Here is a 24571-nt window from a genome sequence, read left to right on the forward strand (position 1 = left end):
CATTTTTCTTTTAAATACATCCTCTGAGTCTCAAGATGGAGTTAAATAATAACAAACACCATGGAAGAAATAGAAGCCATTCCCAGTGCTATTAGATGAGATTTCTGTTCTTCCAGTTGAGCAGGAATTGTTTTCTCCTGTCTCTTTTATAACTCCTCCGTGTATCAGGAGACTTCTTCTGTTCAGCAATTAGCACTTAAGTTGCTGTTACCCCTTCTGTAGTCATGATTTCCATCTTTTCTTTCCTCATTTGCTGCATTTCATCTATGTTTGTCAGTGAAGAAGGAAACAGAGATACTCCAGCACATTAAAGGACAAAAAGTGCCTGAAAATTTGTGACAATGAAGTATGCACAAGTCCTGCTAGAATCTCAAAGCTGTCCTTCATTTTTACCCTTTTTTAATTTTTTTTTTTTAACATGGGGGCCCATAAAAGAGTTTAATCATGGCAACATAGCCCATTTCACCTACCTTTACAGTTAAACTGTGCTTAGTGACAAGCCACCAAACATAATGGGCAAAATTTATCTTCCCAGATGGTGAATTCTGCAGTACAGATCAAACCAGCAAGGCCACAAATTAATCTCCAGTGTCATAAGTATTTCATTGCACACATGTATAGATCATCTGTCAACAGAGCCAGAGCAGGAGTGGCAGGCACTGAATGCACACTTAGTCCCCAAATTCTGCCCCTTGACACAGCTGTGTCCTTCCAGCAGGGAAAGAAACAGATGCTTTTTATTTAAAACACAGCCCACCAGAGCTCCCACTCCATCTGAAATTCAAGGTGTTGAATGAAAACCAACCAGGACTTAGCTCAAGGTAAGCAAAACCAGTTTGGACTGATGGAAGGGACTGGGAGGGATAACTGGAGCTTCACCACAAGCTGCAGTGTCCCCTGTGAGTGACATGGCTGGGGCACAGGGACCTCACATTTCTGAACCAAGGAACTGCTTCCAGCTGCTTCTCAGTTTCCAAGCTTGGTTAAGAATCCCAGATTTCACCAAAATAATAAAAAAAAAAAGAATCAGCTCCCACATGAGAATTGAAGTCGGTTCTGCTAGGAAAAATCCAGCATAAAATAAAATACTATGCAACACAGCATGAAATAGTAAAGAGGTGAATAAAATTGAGCATATCTGCTCCTTTGCATCCTGTCAGAGCTCAGGGTTGGCATCAAATGCTGTGCTGAGAATGACTTGGTTTTGATCTATCCTCTCATATGAGCCAGACCCTGCTACACTTACAACAGATATGATTAAAAACTATCAGTTATATTAAGCAAAAATATATTTCCCAAGGCAAACATTCACTTCAATGTATTTTTCTCTGGCTATAACACAGAAATTCTATGTATGTAAGAACCTTCTGGGTTTTCACAGACATTAACATTGAGCAGAAAAACAGGGAAAGCTGGTGAGGGAAACTGCATAAATTAGATGTAGGGCTTGTATTTCCCCCTGCTTTCCATGTCAACTTCAGCTAGAAAATCTCTCCATGGACCCAACATATATCATTCAAAATAATCATAGCAACAGCTGCAGGTACTTTTTCCATTCTAAAGGACAGGTGAACCAGCAGCAAAATTGCATCCTGCCTCTCACTTTCAGCATTCAACTGAAGGGTAAATAAAAATACTTTCAAGTTTCTCTGATGAAAAGCACAGTGCAAGCAAAGCCAAATAAAAGCCCAGACAGGCTAGACTACAGAGAGCCAACAGTGAATTTTCCAAGGAAATATTTCTGGGCACGTAAAACATGCTGATTTATTGTAACAGAAACATTTCCTGGAGATGAACAGATTCCACAGACTTTGCAGAGAAGGAAATCCCCATGGAAACCTGACTGCCATCCCACTGAGATGGACGTTCCACATGTTGGGAGAACAGCTGGCAGCTGGAGCCACGCAGATCCCGTGGGCTGTGGGGCCAGGGGAGCTCCTGTGGATCATCCTGGGGCTGCTCAATCTGGAATCTGTCTGCTCCCTCATTTTCTGCTCCCCTGAAAACCCAGGTTAGCCACTTGCTCACTGCTTCCAAAGCCTATTGTGCTTTTGAAAGACAGCATTTCAAAAGTGTGTCTGCAAAAAGTTTTTTGGTTATTTCCTGGCCAGCAGAAACATCAAAACTCTACCTACCCTTGCACCAATTGTCACGAGGTATTTTAGAAATTCCAGTGGGAAGAAAACATCCTCGTCTTAGGTTGCCTCTAATACCTTGGGAATTTTATCTGTGGTGTGGGGAAGAGAACAAAACCTTGAGAATTAAGAGCTGATGTCAAATCCTTGCAGAGCCTTAGGCAAATTCTATAATCTCTGTGCTATAGCAGCGAGGATCAATGCACGCCTGGCGAAACCCGCTGCTCGTGAGGCCAGTCCCTCTAGTGACAGGGGATGCTGGCCAAATCCATATTTAACAAATTAAAAACTCTAAATCCACGGAAAAGCACGAATAAGTTGTGTTTAAAGGCAGACCCTTCCTGACCCAAGCCTTTGAAAGTTTGCTTAAACCCCGTTCTGTTTCTCACTCCTCCCCTCGCCAGCGCTGCGAGCACTTGTCCCCGTGCAGGCAGCAATCTGCAAGTTTATTAATATGCATGTGCTATTTCACAAATGCTGAATGGCTTGAAAGTGCTGCATAAGGTTTGCTGTCTGTTTTCTCCACATCTGTTCCCAAAGCACTTCTGTCACGTTCTGCTCCCGTTGGAAGCAAGGCACGAATCTGCTCTGAGGTTTCCTTGCACGGGCTGCAGCTCCTTCTTCCCCAGGAGTTTCACATCCTTACAGCAGGTGACACTTTCCAATTACCTTTTGGCCCTTTTGTTCCCCCAGTTTGGCTCCCATTTCTCTCTGAATTTCAGAGTCTGACAGCTAAGGACATAACAAGTAGGCAGCACTAACCCTCAGGGTGGTTTCTCTTTCTGAATTCTCCAATTACAGGCAGATTCACAAGGAAAGGTCAACAGAGAGTGCCCAAACTTAAAAGAAAAATGGGCCACCAAACAAGCAGTCAAAAGCTTGAAGAAGCAGGATGAGCTGATCTTATAGGAAAACTGAAGACAACTTGCAAAGTTTGGCCCCAAATCCTGGCTCTGCCAAAGGATCCCTACACAGGCTGATCTCATTTTCTCACCTCTCAGCTCCCCTCTGTACAATGCAACAAAAGAGTTCTCACCACATTTGACCTGTGTAAGATGTAGCCCGTGCATTTTGGAAAGATGATGATAATAAAATTGATAAAAACAGAGGAAACTTCACCAAAGAAAACACAAAACCCTCCTGCAAACTCCTTAGCAAAGCACATCACAGCAGTTACCTTGGCTGACTTACAGAGGCAGAAATTAAGAGGCAGAATTATGACTAGAAGCAAACAGAATTAAAACAAAAACCAATCAAACAAACATTTACATCCATACTTTAAAATCAATGCCCATGTTCCAAAACGTGCCATCCACACAGATAATTCAAGTCTATTTATAGTTTTCCCCTATTGAAGAGGAAATGCAGAAGTTCTCTCATGAAAACACTAAACATAACCAAATATTTACACCCAGCATTGGTATGCCCCAATTTATTTTGCATACCACACTTAAAAAATTCTCTTACCTTAATACAAACTGGTCTGCTAGTGAGTAGTCAGCCAGGAAAACATGGAAGGTCACAATGTCACCCTCTCTGACTGGGCTGACTGGTAAGTGAATAATGAGATTTTCATCCACTCTCAGTGAAGACTGCTTTAATTTGTCTTGATTTGGGTAAACAACAATGCTACCAATCCTCTCCATAGCTGACAAAGCTTGGTGTTCCTCCTCTTCCCCTGCATGGATATTGTTTTCCCATTTTGCATCCTCTGGAGAACATTCCCCATCCACTGTATAAATCTTATAGAAGAGCTCCACGGTAATCCCTTCCAGGGAGGCTGTTTCCTCTGAAACCAGGGGTGGAGGGGAGCTGAACCAGCTGGGAGACAATTCCAGCTCCACAACACATAATCCCAGGTGGCCTGCCAATCTACAGCTGGCCACCACCTCTCTGGACTCCAGGAAAGCAAACATCTTCACACAAGGCAGCATCTCCTCCGAGTCGTAGTCATCCCAGTCCTTCCCTGCTATGTAGAACAAGGTTTGGATTTTGGGTTTGTTGGAATAGATTGAGCTGTTGATTATGTGGGATTTTAATTTCCAATTAAAGGTGAATTTATTTGTGAAACCAAAAGAAGCAGAAGTCAGCATGAGGTCCAAGGGAATGGGCTGCTCAACAGAAAAGGGTCCGTACGTGGCATTGAGGACAGGTGGCTGGCTGGCTTTGTATATAAAGAATGAATCCACCCTAGACTGCAAACTGGAGTTCCTCATGATATCCTGGTTGGCTTCTTTGAGGAAGAAGAAAATATCAGCATTGGAGATGTGAGGGCTGGCAGGGAGATAGGTTGGCAGGTTGGAGAATCTCTGGATGCTGTCCATGATCCCTCCTCGGCTCTCCACCACTGCGGGCCAAAGAGAAAAGGAAACAGAAAAAGAAACTCAAATGTTTGCTTAGCATGGCCCTGAGTTTCTGACAAAACTGAGGATTTCAGACAAAAGCAATGGGTTACAGGAGATCAATACTGCTGGCCACAGTTAAGGAACAATCTGATGCAGGTATCATGGAATAACACTTTTGTTCCAAGCTCAGGCTGCAAACATTGCATCAGCTCCCTTTCCACCTTCCCCAATCCTTTATCTGCTTGAGAGCCATTAATCAAGTACTGGGAACCACAAAGAGAGGATTGATTGGCCAGATCCCAAACTAACTTCCAAAACTTTTTACTGACAGTCTATTTCTTTTTTCTTTTATTATCAGATCAAACTTTCAGCTTCTCCTCACCCATGTTTCAATGTGCCTAAGAAACTGGCATATTGAATATTAGTAACAGTAAAACAGAACAGTTTAAGCAGTAAAAACTGAACATTTTCTTTGTTGGAAAGAAACATCAGCTTGGAAGTTAGTGAGAACCTGATAAAAGCTTCATGTTCTTGAAACCAAAACCTTTCACTCTAAAATATATGGAGTTTGATAGAGGTCTCAGTGGGATGGATTTAGAGGCAAGAGTGAACTTGAGAGAAGGAGAAATCCTTTACACACAGAAGGTTCTCAGACACTTAGAAGGATTTTTTGGTTTAATTCCTGAGGAGAATGAAACACATTTGGAAACCACAGAAGTTTCTCTACAGCACAATGGTCAATCCTCCAGCCAGCAGGAAAGAAAAGATTCCAGAGGGAGGCAGGGAGGGATCAAACAGACATCTTTGGTTTGGGCTGATCTCTAATTAAGAGTGAGATATATTCAGTCTGGGCTGTGATTCCACCAGAAACAGTGGCTCTTTCAGACTGTCAATTGGTACAGCAAATCTGAGCTCCTGGGACTGCCTCAGAGGAAACAAACAGAAACCCAAGGAATGCAAATGCAGCAGTTCCATAATGCACAGAGATAACAAAGGCACAGGGACAGAGCTGAGGTCAAAGCTCTGGTGGTGCCTCTGGAGCTGAGTGGTGATTTCAGTGTTTGTCAGGGCTGGGCAGGGCAGATACACAACACACAAACAATTACACCTGTTCCAGCCAGATGACTCAGATACTTGCAGCCACAATTTAGCAGAGATAAAAGCTCTAATATTTAAGCTATTTTATTCAGGTTGTGTGTTTTTAAAGCCTACATTTATCAAAGACAGATTCTAGGGCAAATCCCATCCATTTGACTTTGCCCACTCTTGTTCTCAGTTGAAATTCTGGTCGTTTGTTTTTCTGTAGTTTGATATTATCTACCTTTGTTTAAATGCCTCTCATTTCACCACAATACTTTTGCTGTATATTTACTTGTGTCAAGGGAGTTTTTTTCAGCCACTGGAATATTCTTTGTGGGAATGAGTAAACATACAAAAATATACAGAAGCAGCCAAAAAATTTCCTCTCTCACCACTGCACGTGGGGATCAGGCCAGGGTCTCCTCTCAGCTCCACAAGAAAATGCAAATGCAGCCTCACCTGGGTGTCTCCTCTCACCATAAACATCAGCCCAGCTCTGGAACACACCAGCACAACCCACAGTGAAATGCAGATGATGATGATCAACACAGATGATGAGAAACTGGCAGTGGCATCACACATGGGACAACAAATATTCCAGTTGGGAAAAGTGACCTTGGTCCTTCCCCTCCACATCTTTCACCCACATGTGGATGATGGGCAGTGGGTGCTCCCCCTCCCCAGCAGACAGTCACCAAGGGATGTTTTAGCAGCCCCATTTCTGTGATTTATTTACAGACATGTCCTGCCACTGTGCAACTTCCCAACTCAGGAGCACAAAGGGAACTTTGATCCTGGGAAAGCTGAGGCAGCCAGGGAAGGAAAGGGTAATTTTGCTTTGCTAAAAATTCAGATGCAGACAAGCCCCTTTCTGGATTAATTGTAAATAAACTGAACTACATTTGAAAGCAATACTTTTGAGAAAATGCATTTATCATAACAACTTTGCAGTTTCACAGATAAGCAACCAAGCAGATAAGCAAAGAGCCTGAGCAGCAAGAGTACCCTCTGATTTCTGGAGCAAGAGCTAAAATCTCCTTCTCCCAAGGCACAGCAGGTTGCAGAGGAGATTTAAACTGACAGAGTTGCAAACCAGAAACAAAACAAGGCTTAAATGCATTTGTGTTTACATTACAGGACTCCCACACACACTTTATGCAGATATTTAATCTCTCTCAAGCAGGGATGTACAGGAAGTTTAAAAGGGATGTTTTCCCTTTCCTCCATTTCATTTTAGTGGCAACTTTTCAGTGCTTCTGCTCAGAACTGGCACGAGGACTAGGATACCATCCCACTGTAACTCAAACAAAATGAGATACAAATTTTGCCTGAAGGCTTCTATGGGAAGCCATAAACATCAGCAGACAGGGCTGGGCTTTGTCCTAGAACCAGCCTGCAACAAAATATGATATCTGAATTTAGCAGTATTTTATGATGCTGTAGGAAGATCAAAAAAGAAATACTTCACACCATGGCAGGCCAACACCCCACCTTTTAAACTCAGCACATCAGCACACAGCACCAAGCTCCTTAGAGCAAGAATCAGAAAGCAGACACATTTGGAGTTGTTTGTGCAATAACACGATGAAAAAATCACCTGCTCCTTTAATAAGCAATCCAGCAAGATCAAAGAGGGCAGAACATTAGACCAGAACGTGGGTTAGCTCTAATTAGGTACCAAAAGAGAGCAAGAGCTGAGGAAAAGTAAATGGAGGGAAAAAGAGCATCCCCAGAGCCCAGTGCTTTCTGAGACAGAACAGTCTGGTTTGCTCTGGGCACTGGGGGTGTTGGGGGAGATGTGTGGAAATAGCACACTGCTGGATGTGAATTGAGATTTTTAGTTGGAAATTTGAGATATTTATTATGGAAAAACTTGTATCTTGTAACAGGTTCTCTGCTTTGCCCCTGTTCAGACACACATTTGAATTAACCAGCTACTGACCCTCAGAGCAACAGGCCAGCTTGTAAAACATCATCACTTAAAATCCTTCCCTCCAGTGTGGGGCAATATCCTCATAGCCCAGCTCATCCTGCAAACTCAGAGCACGGATGGAAAGAAAATTGTGATATTTCTGAGGTGCAGAGAGGGAGGAAAGTACCAGGACAGGACTGAGCAATGCTGAGCATCAGCGATTCCCTTCCTGCTCCTCACCCTGCCCAGCTCAGGCCTCAAATGTTCTCTTGATAATTTTTAATCTAACCATCGAATTATCCATCATTTTTGGTTTTAATCTCAATTGATCCTCGACTGCCACCATCAAAATTGGCACAAGGCTAAAAGAGATACAAAGCCAGGTCAAACTGCAACAAAAATCTGCCATCCATGGAACTCCAGATTTCATCAAAGCTACATTTCTTAGATTTCATACTTTTTAATAAGAAACAATAAAAGCATCCTGCTGCAAGATAGTGATGGTTAAAAACAATGCATCTATTTTAAGTTGTAGTAAGAGGAAAGTCTTTTAAAAGCATCATTTTGCAGCTAAAAAGGAAAATAGCTCCTGATGGAACATAAATCCAAATTTCACATCTAAATCTTCTCTCTACTTTAGCAAACTACTTAACAGGAGCCAAGTCTTCCATAAGCCATCAGTAATTCTGAAGCTGGAGGTGCAAGGAACAGCAACTGTTTAAAACTGCAACTCTTTCCATATCCTTTTTCTCTGAAAACAAACAAGAAGCCAATCCTGCACCTGTGGAAAAACTGGGAAAATGTTAAAATTCATCTTTCCTGCAGCATCATCAGAACTGTAGAGCAAGCTCATACAGACACTCCTCTTTGTAAAAGAGGAATAATTTGAAGTAATGTGGTGCCAGTAAGTGCTATGATGTTATCCATGACTCACAGAGGCAATCAATGGCTTGTCTGTACAGGAGAAAAATCACCAGCCCCTCCCACCAGCCCTCGCTGAAACACCATAAAGATCAAACTACACATGTACATTATTCCACTATAAAAATGGCTCTATTCACAATAATTCTTTTGTTCTGGATTTACAGGCATTAGCCTTGAATAAAAACACACTGTATCCCAGAATGGGGTGTCTACACAAGGAATGCTATTCTGGAACTCATAAATTATAGGAAGATAATGAATTCTGGAGCAGCTGTGTGGGTCACTCTCTCACACAGCCAAGGGATGCTGTTCTGGGTGATTTGGCCTGGCTGCAGCTGGGGAAACTCTGGCTGCTGAGCCTGGCAGGAGGAGGAGGAGGAGGAGGAGGATACAGGAATCTACTTGGAGTTTATTCACCATTTGAGGACCATGAGCAGGCCAAGCCTGTGTGAGGGTTTGGGATGAACACCAGCCTCGTGCTCTCCCTGACTCACTGAGAGTGTGATGAAATCCCCAGGAAAGGAGGATGGCACTGTTTACTTCCTCCATTCAGAGCCCATCCTGTGACTCATCTCCTCAGTTTTACATTCATAAGGAAAATGAGGAGAACCCTTCACAGACCCCCGGGGTAAAATTCCATCACCCAACTAAAGCAGGAAAAATTCCATCACCTTCCTTTCACAAACAAGCCTTTCTCCTTTACTGCTTGACTTTGTTATCTAGAGAACCTCCCTGGCACAGAAAAACAGCCACAATGACAATTAGTGTTTTCAGCTGTGACAGAGGAATTTGAAAATACAAATGATACTGCAAGGAAGAGTTCAGAAGTGCTCCCAGTACATTTTTAACATTAAAGTCAGAACAGAAGCTGTCAAGATATAAAAAATAATAGTGTGAGGAGAGATGATAAAATCCCTTCAAGCTTTTCTCATTCTCTCTTCTTCTTATCCTAATTTGATGTAAGGATAGAACTTGATGTAGGACTTGCAACCAATTCACAGTCCTTACATTCAATCTTGATTACACATTTGTGGAGACAGGGATTTGCTTTGCAAAACATTGCTGGACCAGCAGCTTGTTTGGAAAGACAAGAAAAAAGATGCAATTTAAAAAAAAAAAAAAAATCAACTTACTCCAAACATCTAAAACTGAAGAGAGGTTAATTAACTTTTGTTGGTTTGGGACAATGTCTCACATCATTATCTCCAAATGTCTGAGTCAAACTTGTGCTGCCCAGACTCCTCTGCAGCTGCACGTTCTGGCCACTCTGTTGGAGCTGGCCCTTCTCATTCCTGAAGAGATCAAAGCCACTCCAGCCTCCCTTCAGCAAATCAGGGGATGCCCAGAGTTGATTCTCCCTCTCCTGGGCAGGATTCCTGCAGGTGAGATCAGCCTGGCAGGAGCACTGGGGGTGGCCAGTGCAGAGCCGAGTGTGGCAGCTCCGTGGGCAGAGCAGTCCTGACACACTGGATGCTGCTGGGAACCAGGGAAAAGCAGCCTGGAAGCCTTGGGTTCCTCAGGCTGGACAAGGACAAGAAATTATAACAATGATTAAACACCTGCAGGCTGTGTGAGAGATGTGAGTGTCTGGTGATGTTTTGCACAAAGCATGATTTCAAAGAGGTGTTGCTCTCTTGGACCAATGAGCCTTTCTATTCTGTTTTGCACAAACTACCCATATAAGTGCAGTGTTTCTTTAAATAAAGCTCTCTTCTGCTTCTCCATTGCATGAGGGAAACATAACTATGTTGAGAAACATAACTAAGGCACCGGCTTTTATGGGCTGGAGTAACAGAGGAGCCACGTGCCTATGTTTACCCTGCACTCTGCTTCCAAAAAAGCTTTAAAGCAACATCTCTGGCCTCATAAATCTTTTGTCTACTAAAATACATTTTTAAGTGCAAAATTAAACCATGCATATGAATGAAATCCCTGATCAGGCCACACATTCAGCCATAAATTGTGTGATTGTGTTGCAAAGCAAGGAGAGTGCTTTGCCTGCTTGCCACTGCCAGCAGATTAAGTTGGGTGGTGAAGTTTCTGAGCTGGTGCTTTCTAGAGTTTTTAGCTTGCCTGCTTTTTGCACAGTCACCCATACTGAAAGACATATGTGCAGCAAGGCCACCTACAGATAGTAATAAAACCGTGCTGTCTGAAAGGCTGCCTATAAATCTTATTAAAGTAATCCCTTCCCTGAACCCAGATTATTACATTCACCTTTATGGTAGAATAAAAATTAATTTTCTCAGCTATAATAAGTGTATGATAAGAAGGCATCGCTTGGGACTAAATAAAGATTATAATTAACTCCAACTGAATAAATCTAAATTTAGCTTGGACTAGCAATTTGCTTTCATGCATTTTCCTCTACGACTGAGTGAATAGGTACAGAAGGATTAGCATCCCATGCCAGTTCCAGCCCTGCTGCCACAGAAAGGACTGGGACAGAGTGTAATCCAATACCCAAAAGGCCTCAAGATTAATTCAGGGCTCTCTATCAGCAAAAGTTTGGACGACTGGAGAAAAACAAAAAGGCTCAAAATTGCCATTAGCCTGGCAGGGAAAACTTGGAAGTGTTGGACTCCAGAGGGAATATTCCTCCCTAAATCAGAGCTGGGCAAAGGCAGGAGCTCTGCCCAGGCTGCTGAGAGCACATTTAGGGGACACCATTTGTGATTGCTGCATCTTGCTCTTTCCTTCCTTTTCCTTTCTTTCAAGATGCCACAACAATAAACAAGGACATTCCAGCAAACTAAATAGGGTGAAGTAAATGCATCAGACAAATGTGCAAAGTTTATCCTGAGTTTTTACTTAGTGGAAAATAAAAACCCTCAGATCAGCGCTGTACCCAGCAGATCAGATTTATCCTTCTGAAGGAAACAAGGCTCTATTTATAAAGGGCTGAGGAACTGCCTTGTTAAACAACCAGCTCATTATTTGTGTTGTCTGGGATGATTGTTAACAATGTTATTACTGGGAAGGAGGAGGTCCAGCTTGTTCATCAAAATGTATTTATCCTAACCAGCAAAGCTCCTGTGCCACCGCCTCAGAATTCCCTCCAAGCCATTCCCCCAGGTGTAGAACAGTTTTTCCCCATTACCCCAGGTGTAGAACAGAGTTTTTCCCCATTCCCCCAGGTGTAGAACAGTTTGTCCCCATTTCCTGAGGTGTAGAACACAGATTTTCCCCATTACCCCATGTGTAGAACAGAGATTTCCCCCATTCCCTGAGGTGTAGAACACAGATTTTCCACATTCCCCCATGTGTAGAACAGGGATTTTCCCCATTCCCCAGGTTAGAACAGAGTTTTCCCCCATTCCCTGAGGTGTAGAACAGGGATTTTCCCCATTCCCCAGGTTAGAACAGAGTTTTTCCCCATTCCCTGAGGTGTAGAACAGAGATTTTCCTCATTCCCCCAGGTGTAGAAGAGATTTCCCCCATTCCCCAGGTGTAGAACAGAGTTTTTCCCCATAGCCCATCAGCTGCTTTGTCTGCCCACACCTCAGAGCAGGGAGGGTGCTGAGGAAAGGAAATCCCCCATGAGTTTTCCCATGTGTTGTGCTGTTGCAGTTGCTCAGTTGCCCTGCTGGGCTGGTCACTGGCCTACCTTGCCTTCTGAGTTTCAACCAGGGCTGTTAATAAGTGGTTAAAAGTCACAGGCTGCTCTTGGCAAGTTTCTCTGCATCTCTTACACAACAGCAACAGGGAAATTGTCCTGCCACTTACAATTAGAGGCACTAGTGCAGCTGCTAAAGGTCACAAATGCATCAGTTGAAAGAACTGAAGGAAAGAGCTACTAGTGCAAGTTAAACTAAAGTTGAAAAAACACCTGATTAACCATGGAGGGGTTTTGTTCTGGTTACCTGGAGAGGAGAAACAACTGCTAATGCAGCTGCCAGCACTGACAACCCCTGGGCACCCCTTCTGGCACCTGATAAATAAGGTTTGTCACGGCCACTGGAGGTTCTCATTGCTAAAAGGAAGGTTAGGAGAGGGCTCCCAACCATTATCCGAAGCAAAACTCATTTTCCCTCAGAGATATTTCATAAACAACAGAAAATGAATACATGTATGGGTGTGTGTGGATATATCCTCCAAATAACAGAGAGGCTTTACAAGGCAAACACATCCACTAAAGGCACCAGGTGATTGCAAAAGTAAATCTTTTAAATATATGCTCTAAACCATTAGCCAACTGTGAAATATTTGTATTCTGTGTCAAAACACCTACACGTCACACAAAGCCAAGAGAGTGACAGGAGAAAGGGCAGGATTTATGTTAGCTGAGGTCTATCTGTCATGGAGATAGGAAAGCTCAGAGAGAGTCCTTTTATTAAAATCACTCTCTGGCTGCAGATATTGATCTGAGCAGCTGAGGTTGGACAGCAAAGTGCGTCCCCATTTCTCACAAAGTTCCTCTCTGGCACAGCAGGAAAGGACTGGGGTAAATGCCTTCAGCCCCCAGCAAATGGCACCCCAAAAGTCCCTCTCAACTCCTCTCCCCAGATTTTCAGGAAGCCTGTTTTGCTCCCCAAATCACTAAGGCAGGTTGCTGTTATTCCCAGGTTGAGTTCAGCATTAAAACAATGCAAAGAAAAACACTGCATTCCCATTTTAAGGAGCAAATGTCATTTCAAAGGGATCCTTCCCTAAATCTGCTTCAGCATTTTCCATTTTTCCTCTGAGCAATAATTTCTCCCCCTCAGCCTCTGGAGGACACAGATTTTTATTTTTTTTTTTGGCTTCTCTTTACAAACCCCAGCTTGTGACTGTAATCAGTGGCCTTGAATATTACACCTAAACCCAAAATGAAGGAAAGGAACTGGAAGTTCCACATCCTACAGACTTCCTACATTCCTGCATCCACCTGTTACACAGGTATATCATTTTGGGGCACTTCTGAATCTCCCCATGTATTTTGGAGACATTGGGAAATTCCTTGCATGAGCTGAAAATTACAGGATATTAAAATACTGATTCTCCAGAGGCACTGTCAGAAAGCAGGCAGGTTGGTCCAAAGCCTTTCTCCAGAACAATGGGCTTTCACTGGATTGTCCCTCCTGTTGACTCAAAGCTCCTGGAGGCAGAGAGCTCTGAACTGATGGGCCCAAAGAGCTGCATGAAAGCACTAAAGCAGCTTACAATAAACCCCCTGTAAAGTTATTAAGAACACAGATATGTCTTGAATGCAGAGCAAATCCTGTGTCTCAGCAGCACACATCCATATCCCACTGAGACTGTGATCCCAGGGGGAGGCTGTGCCAGGATAAAACAGAGCAGAGACACCCACAGCAAAATCCCACAGCAATTCTCCTCTCACTGCCCCTTCCTGCTGCATCACTCACACCCTGACTGCCCAGGCTGCTTTGGGGCACTGTGAATCCCTGGGTGAACCTTTGCACTGCTCAGTCTGGGGAAAGAAGGCAGCTCTCACTTCTGAGCTCCAGAGGTGCAGGACTTGCCTCCAGCCAGATTTGTGTCCCCACCCTACAAACACACTCTCAGAGTGTGCAGCCTCCCTACACCAGGGAGTTTTCCCACTGGGAAATTGAAGCACAAGCTACAAAGTTCCAGGACAGGGACCTGTGAGGTCATGCAGCCTTTTAGTGCTTCAAAAAAAAGCTCCATGGCTTCACAGATTCCCCACTATTAGTTCAGTGATGTCTGGGCCTTTTTTCTCTGAACCCAGGCTTCAACCTGCACTTAGCATTGCTCTCAGCAGCAACCAACACCACTCTAAGCAATACCCAGAGCAATGTGTGCTCTGACTCCCCCAGGAGCAGCCACACAGCTCTAATTCTGCAGTTCAGACATCACTGAGTTATCAATTCTTGTCTGCCTCTCAAGGAACAGCACATGAAACAGATCCTTCCTTTCTAATGACAGCCTGCTTCTTTTCCCCTGCCCAAAACACCCAGAACAAAAGTTTCTGTTTTGTCTCCGATTTCTTTACTTAATTCAACGTTTTATTTTTGGAATGACAACAGCCTCAAGCAACTCCATTAATTTGTTAGAGAGTGAGAGAGCTTTGCATTCCAAGTGTGATTGCTGACCTGCTCCCCTGCTTCTTGAAACAGCCCTGCTCAAGCACATCCCAGAACCAGAACAAAGCATCATTTCTCATGCTTGAATGCATTATTTTACTTTATGAATACACATTTGACATATTTTACAAGTTCATGGCAGATGCTGTCAGAGAGGACAAACTAAGCCTCCCCCAGCAGCACTTTTCTCTTCCTGCAGCTTGTCATTCACAGGTGGGGAGGGGCTCCTCTGGGGGCAAGCACAAGGAGCCTCACCCAGCACTTCTTGGGTGTTTGTTTCTCTCTCTGTTGCCAATTCACAATTTAGAGTTTGATTTTCTAAGCACAATGAAAATTCCCAATAGTTTTGGAGGAGGCAGTTCAAGGAGATCTTGTGAAAATATTTGTGTAAAGAGAATGAAACCTTATTGTGACTTTCATGCTGTGAGGCACCAAGTACAGTTACCTTGCTCACAGACAATTATTAACTTACAGGCAAAGAATAAAAACTCTTGAGCAAAACCCAAATCTGGATGAGGTCATACTTGCTGTGTGGTTCACTCATGTCAATGTATTAATGCAATAAAAGATAATGAGCATTAGCTGACAGCATTTTCAAACTCTCCAAGAGTCAAGAGGAGTAAATTAGACCAGATTTGAGATTGCCTGAGAAGGCAAAAAGCTGGATCTAATTCTTTTCTCAGTGACAGGGGAATTATAAAATTGAATAAGAGTCACAGGACATCACTATCACAGCCCAACGTGCCTGGGCAGAGCATTGGGTGTGCAGAGAATGCAGCTCCTCAGAGCTCAGCATCAGCATCTGCCCATTTGAAAATGCCATCATGGGCAGTGACAGGGACAGCAGGAGAGCCGTGTCCACCTTCTGCTTGGTGGCATCACCTCTGAACCTCTGTGTGGAAACAACACAACTGCAGCTCCAGCCTGAGCCAATTCAAGTTCAAGTCAGATCTTATTACATCCAGTACTGCTCACCTACCCACAGCCTAGAGAATGAAATTCTGCACAAATTCAGCATCCAGGTCACTTCAGCACTCTGCTTTGTCTGGCATTTCTATCTAGAGCCAAGCACATAATTCTCACTGCATAATTTATCCATGGGATTTTGCCCATGGAACAGCCGAAGCAGATAACAATTTCTTCATACTTATTTATTTTTTAGAAAATTCAGTCAACTCCTCCTCTGCTTCTGAACTCTGCAAAAAGATTATAAACCTCTGGTTTTACTCTTCCAGAGCCTGAGCTCTCAGCTAGCTGTGATCAGACAGATTAATTCACCTCTTGTTCAGTCTTCTGCCTTTAGCAATTCTTGTTTCATGAGTGGAGGGAAATGTGTACAAGCACTAAATCTCAAACATGCTATTCTAACATTTGGATTCCATTATCCTAGAGATAACATATAATCCTATAATGATATGTAATAAATTAACATTTAATCTCATATCAGAGAGTTCAAAGGGATCAGAGCCAGCTGGTGCTAAAATAAGCATTTGCTGGAGGCTGCAGGACTGGGAGCTGAGGATGAGATGTGAGATCTGAGCTGCTCTGGGGTTTGGCTGGGCAAGGAAAGGATGGGATAAACCTGGACATGAGGGGAGCATGTCTGGAACCACCCAGCTGTGCCCATTCCCTGTCAGTGAAGTCCTTGCAGGCTTCCAGCAGCAGGAGGGGAAGATTCCCCCTGAGAGCTGACAGGGGAAGGTGATCAGTGCTGCTCAGGGGATTTCATTCAGAGCTCCACTCATTCCTGGTTTGTCAAGGTGCCTGGAGATGTGACAAGGCCGAGAACAAGCACCCAAGACAGGGCTGAGCTCTCTCCAGCTGCAGAGAACCACAAAAACCCAATTCCTCCCCCTGGCCCTCCCTTCTGCACATGCAGAACTGATGGAGGATGTAGAGTTTCAACACAGAGAAGGCAAAAATAATTTTTCATTTTGTTTCCCTCTCATGTGCTACACACACAGAGCTAATACACCAACTGCTGCACAATCTTCATTAATAATGACAGCTGTTAATAAAGTTTTATCCATAGAGACTTCCTTATTGAATGCACAGTGAGTCTGGTGTGAGGGATTTGCTTCTCTGGAGACAGGCACAATGAAACCCCTGGGAGAAGACACAGCCAAGATGATTTCCAAGGGCTGCTGGCCCAAAAAGGAGCAGAGAGGAAGCTCTGCCTGCATTCCAGAGCCCCTCCAACTTCCCCCAAGCCCAGATGTCACTGCTAGGGGAAGGGAATAAAGAATTGTCTCTATCTTCCCAGGTGCTCCATGTGCCACCTCCCTTGTCCCAGGCATGTCCATGGCTTGGGACACTTTTCTGGAAAACTGAAGATCTTAATCTTTGTTCGTGGGCAGCAGCAGCAGCAAAAAAAATAAAAAATAAAAAAACTGGCGTCAGTCAGATTCAGCTTTTGTCTCTGAATCCAAAGACACACTTCACTGCTCCATCTCAGATTGGAACACAGTGTAAAAAGAAGACTCTCAGATAGCCAAGAGAGGCAAGAATCCATCAGACACAACAGTATTTTTTAAAATCTTGTCAGTTCTCTCTGTTAGTTTTTAGTGAAGACACATCAACTTCACTGCCAAATTAACTTGAAAGCAAAGGCAGCTAAAAAAAGGGGAAAAAAAAAAGTAAATTAGACAGGACAGCCAATAAAAATATACAGTGAGAGGAGTTTCACAACTTGACAGTGACCACAGTTCTGTATCTGAAGAAAACTTAATAAATAAAAATAACACAAAAATGTGAAGTGTTACAGAGTTATCTTTGCTCTGGCATTTAACACACATTTCTATTACCCTTTCTCGATTAGCCAAATGAAGATCAATGTATCTATAAAACTCAATGACATGTTAATGCAAACCTTAAAAAAGATAAAATGCCTTTTATCTCAGTCTTAGGAAAACCTAATAAAGAATTAACAGTCCATGAAGCTGTGGAATTTCACTCAAGGCTTTACTCTATGCCAGGACTTCCTACTCCATTATTTTTTAATGGACAGGTTTCCCCAGGCTTTGGGACATGTCAGTACAATTGTACATTGTCATTAAAATTGGTCCCATATTTTCCTTCAGAGCTGGGATAGGAGCATTGTGGTATGTGAATTTAAAATACAGATAGCACCCACAATGGATCAGAAGTGCAAATCTACAGCAAATCTACAGGTGATGCTGTGCCCTGCCAGGGAAGGGACCCCTCCTTTGGGACACCCAGGGGTGATGCTGTGCCCTGCAGGGAAGGGACCCCTCCTTTGGGACACCCAGGGGTGATGCTGTGCCCTGCCAGGGAAGGGACCCCTCCTTTGGGACACCCAGGGGTGATGCTGTGCCCTGCCAGGGAAGGGACCCCTCCTTTGGGACACCCAGGGGTGATGCTGTGCCCTGCCAGGGAAGGGACCCCTCCTTTGGGCCACCAGGGGTGATGCTGTGCCCTGCTGCTGCTGCAGGATGCTCCTGACAGGGGAACTTGCCAGAGTAGGCAGAACAGGGAGCCTGAGCTCAGGCACTCCTCAAGGCTGACTGGTTTGGCCTTGTGAATCAGCACAGGGAGAAAGGAGACAGCAGCAGGCAGGAAAAAGACTCCCAAGGAAAAGCAGGAGGCAACAGTCCAGGAGGGAGTGCTGGGGATGAGCAAAGAGGAGCTGGCAGAGGGGGAGTGAAGCTTCACTCTGCACAGACTGACAACTCACTATTTCCATTAACAAACCCCAAGCCATCAATGACTGGTCCAAAAAGCTAAAAGCCACTTTGAAACCTTCCTTTCTCCTCTGGGGGAGGATGACTTGCCCTAAACCCAGCTGGGTCAGGTAGAAAAGCTTTCCTGCCTCCAAGCTCCCTGCAGCCCAGCATTCTCCCCAGGAGCTGCACTACTGGTCCCAGTTTACCTGGGACCCTCCCCACCTCCCTTCCACCCCTGCTTCTCCCCCTGCATGGGGAGAACAGCTGCTTCTCTGAGATTAATTATTCCTGGCTCTTCTGCACAGTGCCTTGATCTGGAAAATTTATTTAGATATCTTCTCAGGCAGCATATTTATCTGCTGGCCTCAACATCTGCCTGAGCATAAAAGTCAACATCTGACTGATAAGGGATGTCATGCCAGTTAGGTAGAGACTGTCCTCTGCCAACCTCACCAGCCCTGTCCTGGTGGATTTGGGTCTCGTGGAGCCTGAGTGTGTCCCCTCCTTCCTCCCTGAGGAACAAGCACAGGTGTGGGAGTTTTCGGGAGTCTTTGTGTCGGGCAGAGGGTGGGGGACAAAACTCCAGAGCTCTGTTGAAGCCAAAGGTTACAGTGGCAGTTTGTTATAAAAGAGCCTGCTGGGGGCTGCCCAGCACAGCCACAGAGCAGGATAAAGAGATAAAAGTGGGGAGAGAGAGAGAGAGAGAGAGAGAGAGAGAGAGAGAGAGAGGAGGGAGAAGAGAGCAAGAAGAAGAGCAAGAGAAAGGGTAAAGGGAGAAAGGAGAAGAGAGGAAGAGGAGTAAGAGACCGATTTCCCATTTACAACACAATAAATCTTCCATGATGAATATTCTAATCTCTACTAACCAATGTACTACAAGATACAAATTCTATAGCATTTACATACAGCCTATAGGAATCCTTATATTAGCACAGTGTGTTATATTTTAAACTCTAAGATCTGATCTTTGGACCCTGGCAAGTCTTTTGTGCCCTTTGGAGTTGCTCTCTGGCCGAGGGCATTGTTTAATCAAGAGGGGATTACCTTCAGGGGCCATCCCATTGTTTCGTGGTTATTCAGGAACTAAGGCTTGGCATCTCCAACGTGGCTTTCATTTCAATCTCCTTCATGGTTTCTCTATTCCCAGAATCTGAGCATTGATATTTGCAAGATTCCTCTGTTCCATCTTTCCCAACACACAGGTCTCAGCCAGAGTGAGAAATCAGGCACAGGACAAGAGGAGGGTGCACCTTGTCCCATCATGGACAAAGCTGCATTCACCCTCAGGAACAGCAGCACTGCTCTGTCAGTCAGGGGCAAAGAGATGAGACCCAACAAGAAGGAAGAGCCCAAACACACCAGGCAGGGACACCCACACCAGCCCATCTCTGCAGTGCACTGAGGACACTCACACTGTCCCACCACCACATCCCAGCCCAGGGTCAGGAGTTCTCCTGCTGGGAGAGGGTGGGAACAAGGACTGGGCCACAGGCATTGCTGCCTCTCCATGCAGGGATATGGGATAACAGCCCTGGATGCATCTCACACTGCAAATTCAATTGCTGGCAAAAAGTCTTATTTTGCCATCTTTACTCACCCATCCTCTCATACACAACAAGTACACTTGGATCACCAAGGTGGGATGTTAAATTAATCAACAGGAAGCACTGCCTCCCAAGGCAGCCCATTCCAGATCTATTCCTGGCCAGTCTTCAAGGAATGTTCTTCTACTCATACAGAAAATGTGTAAGAACTGCAAACACAAGGAAACACTGCTCTGTGCAGCGGGGTTCAGACCAATATCCTTTGTTGCCTGACGTGGAAAATTCCATCCCCAGACCCCATCTGACAAAAGTCCCTCCCATGAGCAACAATTTTCAATGATTCTTATAGCTTGGAAAGCTTGGAAAAACCCAACAAACAGTAGAGAAATAAAGACTTACTTAATAAAAAGCAAAAAATCCTAGCTCTTCCCTTTTAAACACACTCTTTGAACCTCACCATGGATAAAATTTAGAGCCAAATATTTATAGGCAGCCAAGTGTAAATGGCCTTTCCTTTTGATGTCACCCTCCTGCCCTCAGTGCCAGGCTGGGCAGACAGAAACATGAAGATGGAGAGTGAATGAGTTCAGGAGGGGGAACTTGTCAATCAAAGTTGCTAATGCAAGACCACAGCAAAACTTGGGTTTAACCTCAGCAGTGCCCACCTGTCACTTTGTCAGTGACCTGCTTTCCAAAGGATGCTGCACAAGTGTTCTTCAAACTCAGCAAGGAAAATGCACCTGGGCAGCCAGCAAGGCTTCCCAAAGGCTGCAAGCAAATGGATTCTCAAGTTCTGAGGAGGTTACAGAGAAGAAAAAGCTGCAGTATAAAGGGTTCATACAGATAGGGGCTCCACAAAGCTCCCCTGTGCTCCTGGAAAATCAGAGCACTTCTTGTACAACCACACCTGAGTGGGTTGCACATGAAGAGACCATGTGTGCTGCTCACATTTACCATCGAATTTAAAGCACTTCCAGGCAGGGGGGCAGGGGCCACACTCCAGGGATCTCCCAGCACATGTGCAGAGAAACTGGGGGTGTCTGTCAGGAATGGAGGAAGGCCCTGCCTCCTCTTCCTCTTGGCTCATTGCTGAATTTTGGGGGTTTGTTTCTGTACCAGGAGCAGTGCAGAAGTTGACTGGGCACCTGACATGCAAGCAGGTTTTGTCTCCACCACTTTATTTACACCAGTTTCCCTGTAACACTCCTGCCTTAGAGCCCCGTTGCCTGAACATCCATAACACCAGGATTCACCAGAGATTATAATATTTTAAACAGAACATGTTTGAGGTTTTTTCAGGAGTATTAGTTTTCAGAAATGCTGTATATGTTTATTCATGCATTTAATTACATAGACCAGAATAAAAACAAAAAATGTCTTTTTTTTTTTTTCCTTCTAAGTGAGGAGTAAAAGGAAAAAGTTCAATTCTAACTAATCAACAGCCTTATCTTATTCTTTCCTCAGTGTTTAATCAAAATGTTTGCAGCGTATACAGCCAGCAACAAAGACCCAAACAAGTTAATTTTCCTTAAGCAAGGAGGAAATAAGCCAAGCTTCACCTCCTGAATAAAAGATATCCCACACCAGCAGGGAGCTGAGTTGCAGGAATTTGGGCTGCTGGCAGCACCAGGGCCCAGGATGAGCATGGGGGTGCTGCTTGAGAAATTCCCCCCTGCACAACCCAGGGATAAAACCATGTTAGTAAAAAGCAAGGGGAATTGAAAAATAAAGCAAGGGGAGTTCTAGTAAAGGTTGAAAAACATACTGATGTTTTCAGTGGAGCTTCAGGAACATAGTGCTTAGACATGATAGAGCTATAGTAAGAATATTGCTTACATTTTTCAAATAGAACTAAATAGATCGTATGAGTAGTTTATAAGTAAGCTGGTGTGTTGAGAAACTGGAATTCTAATAGGTTAAGGAGTGGTGGGCCCAGTTTGTGTCTGAGCTTGTTGGGAAGGCTCTACACAAGAGCATGCATGGGGAGAGCTGCTGCTTTTGCTTTTTGCCATCACTTTCTGCCATCTACTTTTGCTTTGCTATTTTGCCATCATCATCAACACCCAAGAAGAAGATGAAATCTGCCACACCAGCATCAGCTTCCCAGGACCTTGACAAGGGCAACTTCTGCTTCTATTCAGGACTCTGTGCCAAAACCTAGCGTGGGCTTTAATGTCTGTGACTGTGCCTTTGCAATAAACAGCTTTAGCAGCTCCTAGTTCATTACTCAAGATAACCCAACTAAATGAGTGCCTAGAGCAGGGGAGCAGCAGTGGGAAGGGTGGGTGGGATCCCTGCCCTGCCACAGCCCCTGCAATTCCAGCTCTGGGGCTGAGCTGTGCTGCCTCCCACAGCTCAGCCCACACCAGCTTCAGCTGCTGTCACTTTATCAATGAGAGGCAGGAGTTTGTGAAGACCAGCTTTCACTGCACTTCATTATGTTTTTAGCATAAACCAGAAATCGATTGTGTCTCGTTAATAAAATTCCACCACAAGGAGCTAATTAGGGAGCCTCATTAATTTTGTGTGCACGTTACCCCTGTGCACGGAGCTGCTGCCCTTTCAGTGGCTGCTGTGGCATTCATTACACACTCCATGTTTCCTGCCTGCTTTTCTGTGATTTACAGCAGTTGCAGTTTTGTTTTGTTTTTTTGGTTTTTTTTTTCAGTGTAGCTCAGAGCTGGCTTCTCCCTCCTGCCAGGTAATTCCTGGTCACATCTGCTTAGTGCTGCATGGCCAAAGGACCAGGGAAGCAGAAAAACCTCTGAGCCACTTCCACCTGCAGGACAGATGCAGGCAAAGCCTGGCACACCTGAGGTACAGGAAACACAGGGATTCAGTGAGCACAAATCCCATCTCTGCAGTGACTGAGATGTGCAGTCCCTGACTGCTCCATCCCACTCAGCCTGGAGGTTTCATAAGGAGCAGCACAAAGGTCACTCAGCCCTCCCAGAGCTGTCCCCTTCACTGCCCAAACCTCAGCATGCACCACTGCCAGCTGCAAGTGGCCATGAAATCCATAAAGCAGAAGTAAAAGAATTTAGGAATAAAATGAAATCTCTGCTTGGGTAAGGTGTCCTGGATCAGGCATTAAATCTGCCTGCTCTCTCTTTCCTGTGTCATTGCACACCTATTTTCTCCTTGTAAAGCACACTATTGATTTTTACATGTTTTCATTCACACTTAGAAGCTTTCCAAGATTGGACTTTATTCTTCAATATTATCTGCTGAACAGTGAAACACTGGAATAGATTGCCTGGGAGCACCACAAGGTCTTCATCACGGGGAGGCCACAAGGACAGGCTGGCTGTAAGGAATTTCACAGGCACAGCTGAGCTCTCCTTGGAACAAGATGATCCTTTGTGTTCCCTCCCTGTTTCTCTACCAACACTCAAGCACAATCTGCACCTGAAACAACCAAGGGAGCTCACCTGCCCTTTGGGACAGCAGCATGCCTCAGCAGAGGGGGAGAACACAGGTTATCCTCTTTTATATCATCCCTGGAAAATGCAGCTATCTCAGAGCTTATCTGTAAGCCATACTCTGAATTTCTCAGATCTCCCCAGTCACCATTTATTGAACAAAAAGAGCAGCCACTTCTCACAACTGAACCCCCATTTCCAACAGTATTTCCTGAGCCCAGTATAGGCTCATCCTGATACTGGCCCATGGTCATGGGCATCAGTCATGTTTGGAGGGTTAATTTGTTAAAATGCAGAAAGTGGCAAGTACTAAGAAGCATTATCCAAGTGACAAGTGCTTATGCATATTTTATGAAGCATCTTCAACCTCAGTTCAATGTATCCAAGAATACTTCTGAAAAATGGCAGATTCTGGAGGGGATTTGGAGAGGAAATGACATATAGAATAGGAGGACAGATGTTGCTAATTTATGATGCAAAGGCCTTCACTGAAAAGTGCACATTTTGCTTAAGATTCTCTACAAATGCTATTTTAATGCTGATTTCCTCCTCTTTAGAATTTCACGAACTCTTGTCTGTAAGAACTTCAGCTTGGCTCAGAAGTTTAGCTTGGATCAAAAGCAGCATCTGTAACCAGCAATTAAACTGAGGCTTCAGTACTGTGAATGTTTTTAAAGCATACCCACTTTTGAACAGCACCACTTGAAAAAACAGGGCTAAGCTGTACTTTGGGAATGTGAGAGTGAATTCTGCCTGCCTGTCTTCCACTCTTGCCAGGATTATTGGGACTTTTTGACCCAGGACTAAACTCAGAACAGCAGTGGAGTAGGAACCAGTGAGATGGATGGATCCTAATACCCAAAGAGGTCAGAAAGCAGAAGTTAGATCATCTGTTAAAGAAAGAAAAGTGGGATATATTGTCAGGCCCAAGTGCTTCATCAGTCTTCCCCAATGCCTCATGCAACAATCTTGTTTTCCCATCAACACTGAAGAGCATTTTGAACATGAGGCAGTTGGTTCTCCTCTCCTCTCTTTCTGTTCTACCCTAAAGGTTTGCACTGCAAGCAGGGAAGACATCATGTCCCACATGCAGATCCTTTTCTGCCTGCCAAGTGGATGTGTGGCTTCATGGCTCTTCTGCAGCTCTGCACACACAGCAGAGGATTTTCTGCAAGGCTGAGAGAGGGGTCTGTGAAATCCTCCTTGTGTGTGAATATCAGTTAAAAATAAAAAAGGGGAGCTGTGCACTGACTTCTCCTTCTGGCATTCATGTCAGACACTGCTGGATGGTGCCAAAGTGCAAATAAAAGGCAGACACGCTCGTGTGCAGACACTGCACTGAAAAACCAACATCAACCCAGGGCTTTCACTAACACAGGGCAATGTTTGCCCCTCAGTTAAGGCAGCATAATTATTTCACATAAGGTGACATTTAAGAATCAAACACACATCAAAAACCCCCACAACCTGACACTTACATAA

General features: G+C 44.3%; 1 protein-coding gene across 1 annotated transcript in view; it reads right to left on the reverse strand.

Annotated features, from left to right (window-relative positions):
• The window catches only part of LOC130259887 (transmembrane protein 132B-like), a 204352-nt gene that overhangs the window by 142235 nt on the left and 37546 nt on the right, over positions 1–24571 (reverse strand). The window contains exon 2 of the mRNA XM_056504668.1: positions 3603–4482. Coding sequence (XP_056360643.1) covers positions 3603–4482 — 880 coding nt within the window. The remainder of the gene's footprint in view (positions 1–3602; positions 4483–24571) is intronic.

This window comes from Oenanthe melanoleuca, chromosome 15 (genome assembly GCF_029582105.1).
Source record: "Oenanthe melanoleuca isolate GR-GAL-2019-014 chromosome 15, OMel1.0, whole genome shotgun sequence".
NCBI classification, from domain to species: Eukaryota; Metazoa; Chordata; class Aves; order Passeriformes; family Muscicapidae; genus Oenanthe; species Oenanthe melanoleuca.